General features: G+C 42.5%; 1 protein-coding gene across 2 annotated transcripts in view; it reads right to left on the reverse strand.

Annotated features, from left to right (window-relative positions):
* PEAR1 (platelet endothelial aggregation receptor 1) overlaps positions 1-17,821 on the reverse strand; it is a 311,694-nt gene that overhangs the window by 103,042 nt on the left and 190,831 nt on the right. For both annotated transcript variants that reach the window (XM_085639753.1, XM_085639752.1), the window contains exons 6-8: positions 8,919-9,165; positions 8,225-8,351; positions 5,259-5,395 (exon numbers count right to left, since the gene is read on the reverse strand). In XM_085639753.1, coding sequence (XP_085495879.1) covers positions 5,259-5,395; positions 8,225-8,351; positions 8,919-9,165 — 511 coding nt within the window. The remainder of the gene's footprint in view (positions 1-5,258; positions 5,396-8,224; positions 8,352-8,918; positions 9,166-17,821) is intronic.

Below are 17,821 nucleotides of genomic sequence, written 5' to 3' on the forward strand. Positions count from 1 at the left end.
AATACCTCCACAGTCTGAACAATCTGAGCATTGTGAATCTGACAAAGTATTTCCGGGTGAAGGTTCAATTCATGATTGGCTGAAGTCAGCCTGCTTAGTGTTTTCATCTAGATGTAATTACTGTCGCTGCACATATCTGGGATTCCTTCCTATTTTAATTAGTATATACCAGAATCTGAAATATTTTTGGGAACATTTTGGTACTATTTATTATTGTTACACAACTTAGTCTTCTGTTTTATCAGTCAAAAGGATGTAAAGGTGGAGCGACCCCTGGTGTGGTGCTAGCAGATGACTTCGAAGTTGGAAGCAAACCACTGTGGCTTCAGCAGTGTCCTTATATTTTTAGTGTCTGGGTGTAATTTTAATTACGCTGGCATAATCTGAGTAAATCCCATAATACTGCATTACTCTTTGATTCAGAATTACTGATAATGACGCGATTACACTGTAGTTAAAAGTAAATCGGGGAGAGGGAACAATCCTACCGTGAGAGCACATTTAGCATCCTCTCACACTCGCTCTTTGTGTTCTGCTGCATTTAACACTCTTTCCTAACGCAAAATGCATCCTTGTGTCCACTTTGGATGCTAGAGTGCATTTTGTGGTAAGAAAATAGCGCTCGATGATCGGTGTAAGCTTGGGGGAAATTCTACATTTCATAGTGCAAAATGCATTCTCATGCCCATTTTGGATGCGAGGGGGTTCTTTTGATATAAGAAAGTAGTGCTAAATGCCAGAGTTAAGTTTCATGAATATCCTACCTCAAGACCTCTTTTAGTGAGCGCAATCGGCAGCTCATTCATGCTATTCGTGTTCTGTTGCATTTGGCACTATTTCTTAGTGCAAAGTGCATTTCTGCGCCCATTTTGGATGCCAGGAGTGATTTTTGCATTGAGAGATAGTGCTAAATGCAGAATTAATCTTCTCGCTTAATTCTGCATAGCCTCTCAGAATTTTTAGGTAATTCTGTGTGATTACGCTACACCAAATTATGCCTCTTACGCCCCCTCCTAATATTTTTATGTATTGTAAAAATGCAAGTCAATATTCGACAAAATAATGCAGTGTCTAGGATTTTCTTGAAATATTTCTGCAATGATAATTTTTTTTAACAAGTTAAAAATGAAAAGTAGGTTTTGACGTATTTCTTCAGAGGTATGTTTTCAAAAGTTTCATTCTGTGGTAATTTTAATTTATGCAATAGTATTTTTAAAAGATAAAAAATATAATGTTGTTGTTAGGCGTTGCCATTTAAAGGCATTTTGTGAAATACGCAGACAAAATGATATTATTTTCAGGGGTAACTGGGAGGTGACATGGACAGCTTAATTTCCCATTCTGTCCAGAATCTGTGCCTCCTGAACATCACTTTATGTCTGGAAGGTGGTTTGGGCCACAGTTTCAAGGCTATTGAACATTAACAACAGAAATAATAATACTAATAATTATGTGTAATTTGTATGACACTATTAATAAAAGCACTACTTTAAAAAAATGGTAAAATGGTAACATGAAACCGTTTTACAGAGTGTGTACCTGCACTCATTTTATCAACTAAAGATGGATGAAAGGCTGAGCAAACCTGCATATTTCGAATTTAAACAAGCACTAATCTCATTAACCTGTTTAAACACCAAAAATAGGATTTCCCCTGCTACAGTAAAGTCTTGAAAGTACAACTTCGGTATCACACAGATATATTTCATTTGGAAACCCTTTAATGCAAAAATACGAAATTATTGTGTTTAATAAAAACCTGACAATTTAAATTCCAGCAAAAGTAAAAATATACTACAAAAGAAGGACTTATAAATGAATACAGCTTTGAACCAAGCAGTATTGAAAAACAAGGGAGGCAACAGGAATTCTGATTGAAAAATGAGTACCTAATGTGATCTAACAAAATGTAGCCAGTGCTTAATTTGAACTGATGGTTTCCGGTGTTCGGCACCGGCATTAAATTGTCAACACGAGCACTTATGACAGTCTGCCACAAGATGGTGCTGTCTGTCTAATTTAGAGGTGAGTTTAACAGTTGTTTATTAATTAAATATGAATTTAAATGACCAATACCTGCCACCAAGACATTCTTGAAGCTTTTGTTGGCCTGAAATAGTCTGAATTGTCACACTTGTAGGGGTGTGATGGTCAGTAGTTATGTTGGTACTCTCATGGGTGGTGTGAGCTGCAGATGCCTGCTGACAAGGGCCCTGGGAGTGACAGAGTCGGTGCGAGCACTGGTCAGCAAGTGTCGCAGGGCGTCGGAGCTGCGGTGCAGGGCGGGTGGTGCATCATGCCTTTCACGAGCAGTGCCCCTGGCCTCAGTGCAGGTTGTGGCATCTCGGCACCAGCGCTGACTGCGTCAGAGATTGCTTTTCTCGCTTCTTCCAAGTTGCTTCCAGCTCACAACAGCAGGAAAAACCTCTAGAGGCCCAAAACTGAAATAGACACCTCCCGGCAGGTCAGCACTCTCAGTAATGGAGTTCAGGGGACCTAGGGGTGAAATCTTGTGTCCCTGAGACTTCAGAACAGGAGACCAGCACACCCAGGCCCTTGGAGATTCTTCTTCAAGTAGGTTTACAGCAAAGTTCCAGTATTTGTTCTGTCCTTGGCAGAAGCAGCAACTGCAGGCCAACCCCAAACAGCACACAGCAAAGAGTCAGTACTCCTCCTCACAGCTCTCCAGCTCTTCTCATTGCAAAGGTTCCTCTTGAGTCCAGTAGTGATCTAAAGTTCTGGAGTTTAAGGTCCACTACTTATACCCCATGTTGTCTTTGTTCTACTTTGTGCAAGGGTCTCCGAGGCCAGTCCACAACAGTTCTGTCCTCACTGGTACAGTATGACCACAGGGGGTGGAAAGAGCATTGTGCAAGGGAGACAGGTCCTATTCAGGTGCAAGGAAACTACTCACACTACTCTAAATGCAGCCAAACCCCATTCAGCTCAGCTCTGATTCATCAAGAAGGACCAGGAATACCTCAATCCCCCCCAGTGGATGTCTACAGTGAATGCACATCCCCAGCCCCTGTCACTCCAAAACCAGACAGTCAATCCACAAACAGGCAGAGGCACACAGAATGGTTAAAAAAGAAAATGGCTACTTTCTAAAAGTGGCATTTTCAAACACATAATTTAACAACCATATTCACTAAAATATGTGTTATTAAATTCTGAGTTCGGAGAGCCTAAACTTTATTTCTTTATCTTTTCCCAATCGAAATGTATACGAGTAAGATGATACAAAGTATCTCCCATGTTATCCTATGGGGCAGACAGCTTTTCAATAGTGAAAAAGGAAATACACAGTATTTCACTATCAGGACATGTCACACACACCAGTACATGTCCTACACTTCACATACACTGCACCCTGCCCATGGGGGACCTTGGGCCTACCATAGGGGTGCCTTACATGTAAGAAAAAGGAAGGTTAAGGCCTGGCAAGTGGGTGCACTTGCCAGGTCTCCATGGCACTTTAAAACTGCGTGCAGATACTGCAGTGGCAGGTCTGAGATGCCCTTTCAGGGCTACTCATGTGGGTGTCACAATCAGTGCTGCAGGCCCACTAGTAGCATATGATTTACAGGCACTGGCACACTCAGTGCACTTTACTAGGGTCTTACCAGTAAATCAGATATGCCAATCATGGAGAACTAATTGTAATAACAATTTACATATGGAGCACTTGCACTTTGAAACTGATCAGCAGTGGCAAGTGCCCAAAGCATCTAAGCCAGCAAAAACGAAATCCAGCACAGCGTCAAAAATACAGGAGGTAGAGGCAAAAAGTCAGGGGAACCCACGCCAAAGATGCCAAGCCTATCAGTAAGTATATTACATGTTTAATTTTACATAAATCAAATAAACCTTGACTAACACCACAGCTAATAAAAGCAGCAAAGGGAAATCTCTTATGTCGTCCAATACAAAACAGTTGGTTTATAAATCCTCTTTGACCGCCATAAAGTCTGCCCAGGTAATTGTCTAGTGTGTATAATTTGGTAAATGTCTGCAATATTTTAAATGTGCGATAAGAGGGTTTCTGTACATTTACTATGATGTTTCTATTTTGAGCAAAGTAGTTATACCGCATAACGAATTATGGTAAATACCAGATCCTTGAAAAACACATCCCTGCCTGTTGTCCCCACAAAAATCTGGCTTTATCTCAACACTCATTAAATGGGACAAGAACTTGCGGAATATTTTCAATGTAAAGTTACATTTGTAGTAATATTAGGATAACCTATTTTCCCCTGCAGCGATACAGTTCCCAGATTCGTGGTACTACCACCACCTTTAAAAGGGAGCATATACGTTCATTATTACTGAAGATCTGTCTTCAAATATGGGCCGGAGTACGATCAGTGACTAGCATAATACAACAGCATGGCCTCATGGGGAAACCTCTAAGAAAAGAATTAACAATGCCCACTCCTTTGGGTCTTCCCTTTACCTCTCTTCAAGTCTTTAAGTTGCAGCTCAGAAAATCTGAACTGTAGGCGTTGACAGCGGTTACTCATTGCAACACTGTTTGCACATGCTCAACTTTTGGAAGCTTTCAGTAATGTTCCCGGGGCGGAGCTCTGTCTCATTTCCTGTATTAGGCCGGCCTGCTTTGTTGCTTGAACATCATTGTCCAATGCCTATAGGAAGTCCTGGGTGGTCAGGGTGAATCTAGGTCCCTGCTGTTGTCAGCAATATTCCATAGCATGTGGTTCTTCTACGCAGGACATGAAAAGGTTAAAAAAGCAATTTCGTGAGTATACCAAAGAAGTGAGGTTTTTTTTTTTTGGGCAGTCGCACTCTGCATGGTGAGATTAGCCTTGCTTAAAGAAACATACCTGCATGTACTTTAAAAATTAGTCCTGCAGCAGCAACCAGCCATAAGCCCTCTTCTAAGCTTTTACCATGTCTGTTCTGTATTACTAATTTAGCTAAAAGTGTGGAAATGAGTTTCTCACTGATCATATTCAGCAGAATTGACTTTAAAAATATTAAGGACTCTTCATGAGGTGGATAGGCGTGGATATTGAGAAATTGTCCATCATACGCAGTGACTGCTCACCGGTGCCTAGAGAATCCTGATGTGCCTTACCACTGTCCATCCTGAGAACTGCTCACCTGCACACCGGTCCCAGAGAATCATTCTGTGAACTGTATTTGTCATTCCAAGAAGTGATCGCTCACCAGTGCTCAGTCGATCCTACAGCATGGTAATGTTACAATATTTATTGTGGGATATTATTACTCACCGATCCCCCGTGAATCCCAACGCACAGCGACATTGTCCGTTTTCTGATTCACACACTCCCTTGTTGTGGCAAAGGCATTCCTCTGTGCATCCACTGCCAAAGTGCCCACTAGGACATGGGAAGGAGCAGATGGAGCCCTTGAAAAGGAAGAGGAAAAGGAAAATATCTTATTAAATATTACCCCTCAAACAAGCAAATTAACTAAGATTCCGCTTATCCTCTGCTTTTCATTTTCAGGCTATTCTTCTTCACTGAATCCTTGAGATCAGGATGCTATACTGTTATGAAGAACAATATGGTCAATTAAACTATTATTGTAGCTTCCAAAATAGAGCAAGAGGTCTTTCTTGGTAATTAAATCAAACACTGCTCTTTGGAGAATGGACTTTCAGTTGGGCCATGTGGTTTTCCATACAATCAGACCTGTTGCTATGATTGGTTCTTTCAACTGCACAGCAATCAAAGGTAGGCCAAATTAAGAAATGCATCTAATTAGCTCAATGTGGGGAGACTTCCAGTGAGTACCAATGTGGGTAACGGGACTTTTGGCTACTGCTTGTATTTTATCTTGTGTGCCCATTTCCTGAGTTCTTTATGGTGCCCCATGATAACCTCCAAGAGAAGAAGTGAAACAGGAGAAATGGAATATATAGACCAGGAGAGGGAATAAGATGGTAACAAGAAACAGCAAGTAGGGTAGACGCCTTTTGACTAAGTTAGTTTCCTCAAATAATCTGACCTCTGAGGACCAATTCTAATAGGTGGGTAGATAATCGTATGGATCTGTGCTGCACGTAGAGAACAATGAGTCAAGGAAGCAGCAGAAGAGGAAAAGATGTGGCAAAAGAGGGAGACAGTCAGAAATTGGATTAATTGTGGGGGTATAAGGAGATGTTTTGGGATATTATGGAGAGAGTTCATTAAACAATACTACAGCGATACTGCTGCAAATGGAATGAAGCGGCTTTAAGGCTGGAGACATCTAGTAACTGCCCTCCCACCAACACTGTCTCCTAACAACTCCAGAGATGCTTTGCTTGCAGCACAACACTCGTAGTTACATTTATTAAAGCCAATGTATATTTTATCTGATTAGTTAATGACAAAACATTACTTAATCATAAAACCTTAATATTAATAACATTGGTAACATTTCCTGTATCATTATTTACCATCGATGCCTATGCCCGCACTAGACTATTGTCCCTATCAACAGAAGCAGTTATTACTATGGCCATAGCTAAAGAGTGGGGAGGGGGCTAGTGAGTTGTGAAGTGCAATCGCCTCACTCCCTTAGTTACTTGGACTTTGGGAGCATCAAGGCATCATGGTTCAGGAGAAAATACAGTTAAACAGTGATAAAGTGTTGGGGCCAGATGTATGAAGTATTTCTGTGTTTGCAAACAGCCTCATTAGCAGAATTGGTCCGTTTGAGATCGCAAAAAAGCTTTTTCTTATGTCCAAACCTCAAATTGCGAATTGGTAACAAGTTACAGAATCGCAATTTGGGTTTCCAACCAAATGCTAATTCAGTCTTTGGAAGGGGGGTGTTTAGGGCATCGCTTCCAAATACCTGAATCGTGTGGCATGTATACATTGTTTGCACTGCAGGGGGACGGGAGCACACTGCCTCACATCACAGCACAGTTCGCCCCTTAGCATTATGGTAAATGCAGAACAATGTTTGTGCTTACTTGAGTATTATCTGTGGTTTTTCACCAGAGTTGGTGCAGATAGTGCTGTTCATCTCTAGACATGTGTTTCTGGACTTTATCCTTCATCAGTAGTGATCAGAGAAACAAATGACATCAGGGGTTGCTGAGAATCCTGCCATAGTCATCTCAGGTCCCAGTACCTCTCACTGGCACACAGGTGCATCTCCAAAAGCTCAATTACGCACAAACATTGTACTGCATGTACCATAATGCTAAGGGGCGAACTGTGCTGTGATGGGAGACAGTGCTCTCCCATCCCCCTGCTATTTAAAAAGGCTCCCTTGAGCCAGCCCGCTGGCGAGCTTTTGGAGATGCACCTGTGCGCCACTGAGAGGTACTGACACCTGTGAGGACTGTGGCAGCATTCTCAGCAACCCCTGATGTAATTTGTTGTTCTGATCTCTACTGATGAAGGATACAATTCAGTAACACATGTGTCTCGAGACCGCAATTGCAGTCGCAAAACATTACTACATGGTTTTGAGACTTGCCATTTGGAAGGGAAAGCCCCTTCCAAATAGCGAGCCTCTAAACACTTTTTTGCGAGTCGCAATTCAGTTGCGGCTCACAAAATTGTGTTGGTACATGGCCATGACAATTTTCGCATGAGCAAACGGGTCACTAGCCCGTTTGCGCATGCTAAAATTGTTCGTACATCTGGCCCCATATCTTTATGAGCTATTGATACCTGTGCGTGCAACAGATTCAGTTGAAAGGAGTAACTCATCTCATACTGCATTCAGTGTTTAATCTGCAGATGGTGGGCACCGGCAGTCATTTTTGGGGTAGTGGGACTCATTTTTCATCATCAGACTTTGAACCAGAGCAATACAGCGAAAATCAGAAAAGGGAGAAAGAAGGATAACAGTGACAAAGGGAGAAACCTGGAATTTAAAAGAGCCTTCAGGAGCTACAGAGAGTGAGGTGTGGGGTGGTGGAAGAAAGAGGCACAAGAGGGCATCAAAACTAAGCTTCCTTTGTATTCTTCATTGCCTGTATTTGGCAGTACAGGTGGAAGTCTTCTCAGGCAAACTGCAAGCCTCTAAGATTGATATTTTTACTAATTTGGTAGTAATTTGATCCCTTTTCACTTTGAGTGGATTTAAAGTTGTGCCTGGTCCAGACAAGTCTAGCATACAACTTTACTTTCAGTATTTCAGCCTCAATCCCTCCCCCCTACCATGGTGAAAGCCTCTGGTAGATTCTAGGCATCCCAAAGCATGTCCACTGGACCCCTGAACTCTCCCATACCATCCATCCAGGTGGGCAGAGGCAGTGCCCTGGCTCTCTTGTGCAGATTCCCCCACGCTGACAGGGACAACTCTCGGGACAGCGGACTCCAGACCCATCCTCCTTTATCGTGCAGCGGATCTCACAACTGGAGAAGAGAAAAGAAGAGGTATCCACACACAGCCAGTTCTCCAACCAACATTGTCATTTTGAATTGCCCATTTAAAAAAAAAAAACACTTGTTTTATTTTTCACAAGATTATTCATCACAGTTAGGATCCCAACAGATATTTAGTTCAGTAAACATGATAGATGATCCGCCTTCTAATCTTGATAAGCCAATGAAGACTAAATTTCAATGATAGAACTTGGCTTATTCAAATATATCAATTCTTATATATTTTTCAATAGGTTCATGCCTCTTGGATCTCAGCTTGTAGATCAATTAAAGTGAATTAGTAGTTAAATCAGATTCCGGAGAATTTGTGTGTGGTAAGAAGCCTGGAATGTGCTATAAAACCTTATGGTGAAGATTTAAATATGAGAAATTATCTCAATAAAATTACAATTTTCATGTACAGATAAGCTTTCATTAAAATATTTTATTTCCTGTGTTGCTAAATAATGCGGTGTCAAAATTAGCTAATGCTGTGGACCATTGGTGGTGCACTGTTGAAGGTACACATGACCCACCAAATACCCGCAACATACTCACTATGCCCCGGTGTATCCCTCCTGGCAGCGGCACGCTCCATCGCTAGGGTCGCAGGTGGCTCCATTCTCGCATGCACAGTCCTGCTGGCAGTTGTCTCCGTAGGACCCAGGGTCACAAGGCTTCTCACACAAAAGGTCCTTGAAGCCAGGCGGGCACATGCAAGCCCCAGTTACGGAGTCACAGGCGCCCTCGTTCTTGCAATTGCAGGTGTTGTTGCAGTCGTGGCCCCATGTGTGGCCTTTACATGCTACAAGATAAACACTATTGTTAAGTTGGTGGCTAATAACCTGGACTTCCCCCTTTACCACACAGAGTAGTTCCCCACTGAAATTTGCTAGTTAATGATGGGCAAGCCACCAAAATGATAGGGAGAGCAGAGGATCTGGCTTGGCCCTAAGAGCCATAACACAAAAGACAAAGATGGCCTGGTACCAGCTCTCTCTTCTAAGGAAAGTGATTTCCAGCAAGCAGCCTCAGAACTGCTGCTCAAGCACTTGTATACCTGTATCTGGATTGTGGTAATACCCTGCTCCATGGCCTCACAGACTTCTCCCTGGCACACCTTAGGGCATCCTATGCCGCAGCATGTCTCATCCAGGGCCTGAAGAAACTAGCACACCTCCCCATCCTGATGGTATTCCACCAGCTCCTCTTGCTGGCCCATACCATCTAAAGAAACAGCTGTATCATTTACAAAGCCATCGTGCCCAGCACCCCCTGTTATCCTGCAGAAAAGCTTGCCAACAAGCTCACCAGTTGTGGTGGTTCGCGGCACTCTTGCAGGCACGGCAACATCAGACTGCAGACTAAGAAAAAACAGGTCAGTAGGCCTTTTTTAACTATGCAGCCAAGATCTGGGACAACTCCCCAGATCCAGCAGGACTGCCTTAATGCTGCTCTGATTTAAGAAAGGGTTGATAACACACCTTTTTAAAGAACACAATGCAGTGATATTACACATATTAGCTACCTCTCCCTCTCTTTCTACTATCAGCAGTTGACTGTATGCTTGGTTTTGACCCTGTACAGCACTGCACTGCCTTTGAATTTTGTTCGTTCTATAGACATACCTACATAACACAAGGCAAGCCATCAGCATATTTAGCATGTAAATCGTGCAACAAATGGCATGGTAAATTTTTCAAGAATTCAAAAAAGTGTATTTCTCTAACATCTGGACACATTTCTCTTTAGTTCATTAAAGTATTTCACTACATTCAGAGGTATTTATTAAAAGTATAGTTTCTAAACATGAACTTAGAAACATTCATACCCCTATCTCCATCGCCCTGACCGACGATGCCATTTGTGAACCAAGAGGAAAGTTAGGTGTCATGTGTACCTTAAATGAGGCCTAGTTTGTTAATGGAGATAGAGCTTCATTTAGTCATTAACCAAATACAAGAGAGGTGTTTGCGCAGTGCACATCTTGAACTGATGGATTTGAAGGTGCTCTAAAATTCAATTTTAAAGTGGAAAGAGGAAGAGTGAACTGAGCCAATTGCCTCAGATAACACAATTTGGTCAAACGGGGTCGCCACCGGGCTTGATCCCTGGTTTTCAACTTTCACATTGTGGAATTCTGCCACTTAATGATTATCTCCTTCTCTCTTACAAGTGGCTCATAGGTTTATTAGGTCTGTACAAAGATATGGCTACTAAAAGCACACAGGTCTTTCTACCCACCTGAAACAGATATAACATCTTTTCAAAGGACTCTCAACCCCATAAACCCTGGGGCATGCTTTATCATCAAGGCCTCACCCGTTCAGTCTAGTACCTGTAAGGATCTCTTAACATTGACATCAAAGTTCTCCCTCCAAAAGTAAGCTTGAGCCAGCCGGAGGTATTGGTCTTTCCCATCTGAGGACTCGGTGATGAAGCATGCCACAGGATTTATGTGGGTGTGAGTCCTTTGAGAAGATATATCTTGCCACATATAATGCTACAGGATTTATGTGGGTGAGAGTCCTTTGAGAAGATATATCTTGCCACATATAATGCCACAGGATTTATGTGGGTGAGAGTCCTTTGAGAAGATATATCTTGCCACATATAATGCCACAGGATTTATGTGGGTGAGAGTTCTTTGAGAAGATATTCTATCTGTCTCAGGAGGTTAGAAGGAGCGGTGTGTTTTTCTGATTAGTATCCAACCTCTTAGTTCAGCATGGGTTTGTTGACTTCAGGGAGGTGTGCTAGCCTAGTCTTCTTCCCCAGTCTCTGATTTGGTGGACAAAAGTGTGCCATGAGGATTCTGTGTCAAGTCGACAAATATGGGATAGCCGTGTTTAAAAAACATTTTGTTAAAGAGACTACAACCCTTACCTTCCTAGTTGGCGTACTTCAACATCATCATTCCCCCAGGCATGTTCTCTAGCTACAGGAGTAATAATATATCAGGATAGGGTCAATCAATATCTCTTACTACCTACCCCATTTTTCTACCTGACTAAGGTGGAATCAGAGTGTGTGTGGAGATAAAATACAATGTACGATAAAGACGAAGTTATATTCATCACGCTATGGGAGATTCTGTTCTAACTAGATGTGGTCTAAGGCCTATAAAAATACAAAAACACACATGTACAGGGTTCATGGTGTGTCTGTCTCTGCCTTCCTTGCGACTTCCCGCTCCAAAGGTCGGGCCTACTGTGAGTGATGGGTGTGAGGAAGACAAAGTTGAGGGGACCCACTCTAGAGCACACACCTCTAAATGGCTTTAACCAAGAATTTCCCCACACCAAATGTGAAGGGACCTACAGCCCTTTGTGTCTAGTATTCTTAAAGGGTGTGCATTGACATTGGGCAAGTCCCTCACAGCTTTTTAACCACAATGACAGCAGAAGCAACTTTTCTGTGAAGACACCTGCTCAGGCCTCTAACCAAACAAAACAAAATAATAAAACAAGGAAAACTATCTAAAAATGAAACACAAAATAGGATCCTGTTTTTTTAACAATACTTCCAGGAAGATAAAATTACAAGGCCACCACATTATTCCTGCGCAAAACTGAGTTAAAGGTTTAAAGCTAAAATCTCCTGTGATTACCCGCTCATGTAGTCCTAGCCTTCCAAGCCCAACAGAGCTTTCAATCCTTCATAGCCTGGTCAACTGAGTAATTTGTAGGTGTTAAGAAGGAACAGAGTTATTTTATTAAGTGCTCAAACTACTATATAAAACACATTTTTATCTAAAAAATAAATTTAGCTGAGCGTTTTAAGTCAGACGTAAGTAAAACACATTTATATTACCCATTTTTTAAATCAACTATAAAAACAATCATGGATTGTTGAACAGTTTTTCAATGTATTAATGCATAGATTGTGTGACCAACCTTTAATAAAAGCTATGCAAAAGAAACAATTGATGGACGGAATGCTGGACAATGCAAACATTCACCCCCAGTCACAAGGATCTGGGTTTAATCCATAATTCTTTTGCTCACCACACAACACAACCCCAGTTTGGACCCAGCCCTGTGCAAATCAGTCTTGACCCTGTTCCTTGTGGGAACAACCCAGCCCAAACTGCCAAGCCAATTTGTCACCTCGAGTGGGACGGGTATGCCCAGACGTGGGTCCTGTGCTCTCCATGCCACTGGAGTCAAGCTATCCTGGCTGAAAAGGGGTGAAACCCCGAAGCCGGTCCTAGGATGCTTGTTTCCAGTCCAAGGAGGACCTGGCCTGGCAGTTCCAGCTGGACTGTTCCCATTGGGCACAGAATCAAGACTGATTTGCATATGGCTGGGTTCAACCTGGAATGGCATTTTGAGCAAAAAACGATGGATTTAGGCCCAGATCTCTGTACTGGGGGGAATGTATGACATTGTTCTGCATTCTGGCCATCAATTGTTGGTTTTGTTTTTGTATTTAATAAAATCTAGGCATGCCTTAACATGTCGTAAGGCTGTGTTTCTAATCTGCCTGTACGTACAGCAGGTGATAAGATTTGGCTAACTGACACAGGGGTGCTTTGGCCGTGCTATATAGCTCAGTGGGCTAAACAAATGCAGCGGAGATGTGTGTTTCCTGCCTGCAGGTCAGAGTGTAGAATTGTGGTGGCAGTGACTCAAGTTCTCATCCTCCTCAGGTTAATAAAATAAATAACACTGGATTAAACGCACCTGACATAGGGATCAATGCAATATGTCTTGTGGGCCACAATTCAACCACTCCTTTAGTTAACTTTCTACCCATAGGCTACTAAGGTCAGTCCATTCTCTTTTGCACTATTTCTCTCTACCCAGGGCCTTAAAGACCTGATAAATTGGCGCAGTTACACGAGGCCCCACACCAGCAATGACGCTCTAGTTTGTTATGCTGTGACATCAGCCTGGCTAAAACTGTTGCTCCCAGGGGAATCTGCAGCGCGTGGGAACACGAGCCCTCGAGGCCACCCATCCAATCAGAGACGAGGAACCTCAGCCATGCAGGAAGTGCATGATTCTCATCGCTGGTACCTTTGCGTAAGTCACAGCCTGGGATTGGACAGTCCCTGACCATATATGGGTTACGGGGTCTGCCTGGGCCGCCATGTGTCAATGCAATGCATGTTGTGAATTCTTTCTAGGCATATTGATAGGGTTACATGGTGCTGGCCTGCCAGGGCGCCTGTTCTACGGGTCATGATAATAATACGCGTATTTTCCTCACAACATTCCCACGGTCCGCAGTGCTTTTGATTCTGTGAAGAAATGTCAACACTCATGCCTTCTGACCTCGGGCCGTGTCCTCGCTATGTAAGTCACACGTTTCCTCCAAGCTATTTCCTCTCACTTTCACTCTCTCTTCTTTTTCTCTCTTTCTCATCTTCCCCGTTCTTTCTCCCTCCCTTCTATGTTTTTTTATCTCACTTTAATCTCAACCTGTGCATGCGTAAAACATTCTCTGTCAGTAGCAATGTGTAATTTCTCTTTTTTGCTTTCTGTTGTAGATGGGGGCATGGTCTACACACAAGTGTCTGGTGCCAGGTAGAGGTAAGTCCATTATTTCATGTTAGGCCTTCAGGTTACAACCACAGCCTGGCAGGTCCTGTTAGGGCTCCATTCTCCTTTCGACTGTAAACAGCTCCCAGAATGCACCCAGCATCCAGACAACAACATGCTGTGCGCCATCACATTCTCACAGCATCCACTCCACATTCAGCAGCATGCCCGCTCAGCCCATGCATACACAGGCACATCACGCAAATACAGTCCCCTTCCTCCTAAATTATTTTTCACAAATTAGACCCAAAACTGATACAAAATTAAGTGCCCAGATGACAGTATCTTCAGAATGGAAAATGGAGACTGAACTCCTCTCTAAGCACCCGAGACAGTGTCAGGCACTGATGGGAAGCTCAGGAACAGATAACACAGAAAAAGGGGCTGTGCTAGTTTCTTCTTTCTTTCTTTACCTCTTCTAGTTCCTCTAGTCTTGGGGTACTTGTTTACCACCAAGGTGCCCCTATCCTGCCATCCAATAATATGTCCTTCTTCTTATCTCTGCTTCCTGTTTAATCTTAAGGGACAGGAAGTGGCGTGTGGTGTTCCAGCTGTGGATTTACAAGGTTTGAGTGCTGTTGAGTCCATGGTTCTTTTCACCATAGGTGTGGCGCAGCGGCCAGGGCAGCTGACTCCAGAGCACGGGGCTCATGGTTCGATCCCCGGCTCCGGTGGCAGCTCAGCCCAGCACCATGTGACTTTGGGCAATAGCTCGCTTAATCTTACCGACGGCCCCCAGCGTCTTGAGACCCTTATGGGTGATTAGTTTACACTTTACAAATACCGGGTTTCCATATAACACTGTGGAGGACAAGACGCATGAGTGCTCTCAAGCAGCTTTCAGTAAATACCTTAAACACACAGGTGTCTAGAGTGCATTAAGTTAAAATATGTATTTTCTGCACAATTCTAATTAAGAAAGTCACTATGAAAGTCCTCATTAATTACAATTTATTTTATTGCTATGACAGCCACTTTTTCCTCTTTCCCTGATGCCTTATCGTAATCCCTCATGCAGTGACATCATAGTCTCCTTCCTTAGTCGCTGTGACCTCATTCACCCCTTCATTTTCTCTGTAGTGCAAGGTCATGTATAATTCATTTCTAGTGGGTGACATCAAAAGATTCTTACAGGAGACTTGCCAGAAGCTTTTGTGAGTCCCAGGTCAAAACAATGCTGTGACCCCAACTCTGCTTTTCAAATCATAAACTGAAAAATACTCAAGAGAAAGCGCGGTATTTAGCCACCTTGTGGGGAGCCGTGTTAGCTTCATCATTAATGAACAGAGCAGGCATGCTTTTTCCTTATTATATAATACATGGGATTCTGTAATCCCTGTACAAAAGCCTGTCTAAAATGTCTTTATAATCGGCGACTTGTGATGCACCTAGCTGCCTATTATAATGAAAAGTGGTCAGAACACGATTATTATAAGTTATTACAGTCGATTCTGAGCTAGCTTCCAGAGCTAGCAGCCGAGGTGAAAGGCAGGTCAGGTCTTAGAGCATAACTGAAGCATCTGTTTAAAGCAACAAAAGAGCCTTACTTTTGTTTCTGCTGCTCTAGCAGAGAGAACATGTTTATGTTTTTTGCACTCCTTAGATAGTTAGAGAAATGCTAGAATCTTCCTTTATGTATCCACACGTTCCGAGCTATTGAAGTTTTTTTTCCAAGTGATTTGTATTGAAATGTTTGGAATACTTGTTTACAACAAATATCTAACTGGTTCTTGGTGTGTTTAATTTAGTACTAGTGGTTTTATTTTTATCTTTCATGTTTGCAAACATGCTTTCTCTTTCATATGAAAGAGCCACTAAGGTATTAAGTGGTTTGTTGGAAAGGTGATGGTGTGGCCATGTATTATATGGGGTAAAGTATCCCCTGGTGTACATGATAAGGATATTGCAAGTCACCTCAGAGTAATCTTATAAAGAACTCAGCCTTCAACCTCGTTCCTCTATATAGTTATGGAACTATTTGGTGACTTGCAATAGCCTTATAATGTATGACAAGGGGTACTTTATCCCTTATATAAATTAATTTTGTAGCAGGATTTTGTAGCCCTTATGATGGCTGGGTAGGTCAAAGCTTCTCAGCTGCCCTCTCTATAAAAGAATAATTTACTAACGAAAGGAACGTGCACAAGTTCAAGGCACAATTGTGGATATTTGAGCTTGAGCTAGGAGTCCTCAGTAACTCTGCTCACGTTGCACAACAGAAAAGTATTTTATACATTCTTGGTTGCATAGGTCGGCATTAAAAAAACTGATGCACCTCGAACCTAGACATTGCGGGCAAAAACTAGACATCCCGACAGCATCTAAAGAGAAGGGCTCGTGAGTGAAACTAAGTCCTGCATTTCACGTACATGTGGGTCATTCTCAAGAACTTAGTAGAACACAAACATTTCTCTGAAATCCACACCCCTCCCATGCAGCCGCATCACACATCGTTCAAGCAAGCTTAAACATTTAAACAAAATGAATGGGGCAGGCATACAAAATGGAAGCTAAGTAAGCTGAGGTCATTGAAAAGTATTCTTTCTCATCTGCTGGTGGCTGCCAACTTTAAAAGGACACCTCTTTTAAGTGCTCTCCTGTCTTTCGGCATTCTAGCCATAATCATCTTCACTCACAAACCAAGTAATGTGTGTGTATGAGATAGGTGATCTCAAGTGGCCATGATTGGTGTGTCAGTGTTCAAACAACTACAAGGTAGGACTGGTACAGAAAACAGATCCAGGCACCAAAGTAAAAGTGGCCCCATTAATGAATTAGATAGCTAAAGAGTGCCCCATGTTTGCCAATTGGGGCAGTTTTGAACTTGTAAAGACGCTGCATAAGTGTTTTGCTGGGTATGGAAGATCGCATGAATTTGAGCTTGCTACAGGCAATGTTTGTTTTATATAAGATACACCGACAGTACAAAAGTGTAGGAGACCCTAAAACAGGCCCACAAACAGCCAAAAAACGGGCTCACACACTGGCCTGTCAGACCAGCCCGTCAGGCCCTGCCAAATTGCCTTATAGAACACTTGAACTCAGAGAAATGGCACCTCAACACTTTTTACTATTCCCACTGTAATTTGTCCTTGGTGCTAACTTGCATTCTTACATACTAATGTTGCCTAGCATTCTTGGCTCTTGCTTGACATTTTCATGTACCTCCTGTAGCCTCTCTTTCCCTTCCTCTGTCCTTTCTTTGGGAAGATCATACCATCAGTAATGAGTGTACACTATTTATTCATTCATGAGGTCATTGGAGAAATAGCAATTTTATTTATTTAGTTAGCTAGTTGTTTGTTTATTTATCTGCCTCCAATTGTGTGGCTCACCAACACTCAAGTATGAGTCTCTAGGCGCTGAAAGGAGTATGCAAGACACAAAGAGATGCTAGTTAGAATCAGAGCTAAACAGCCAGGTCATGATTCGTTTGCTGAATCTCAGGAGGTTGAGTTCTGAGTGCAAAGACGCCGGGAGCATGTTCCAGAGTTTGGGGCTAGATATGGAGGAAGCTTTGCCTCCCTATTTCATCATACCTGTACTTAGAGACTTCAAATTGGAGCTCGTGCATAGATCCCAGAGGACGGGATAGCGAACATTTGTGCAATTTTTATTAGCTACAAAATGGAGCTTCCTGCATAGTAGCATTTCTGAAGTATGCACGCTGGTTTAAACTGGATGCACTAGGCAATGGTGGGATGGTCAAGCAAAAACATTGATGGGGACTGTATTGTGATACATTTTCGGAATCCATCATGTGTAAGAAACATATTGAGGATGAAGGAGGATAGCCACTTTGCTGTGTTCATGATCACCCCACTCCCGTTAGGGTATCTTTACAAACCAACACCAGTCCCTCCCCATTTATGTGTTCTCCCAAATTATAGGTCCCCACTGGTATGTTCAAATAGG

The sequence above is a fragment of the Triturus cristatus genome, chromosome 12 (genome assembly GCF_964204655.1).
Source record: "Triturus cristatus chromosome 12, aTriCri1.1, whole genome shotgun sequence".
Classification (NCBI taxonomy): domain Eukaryota; kingdom Metazoa; phylum Chordata; class Amphibia; order Caudata; family Salamandridae; genus Triturus; species Triturus cristatus.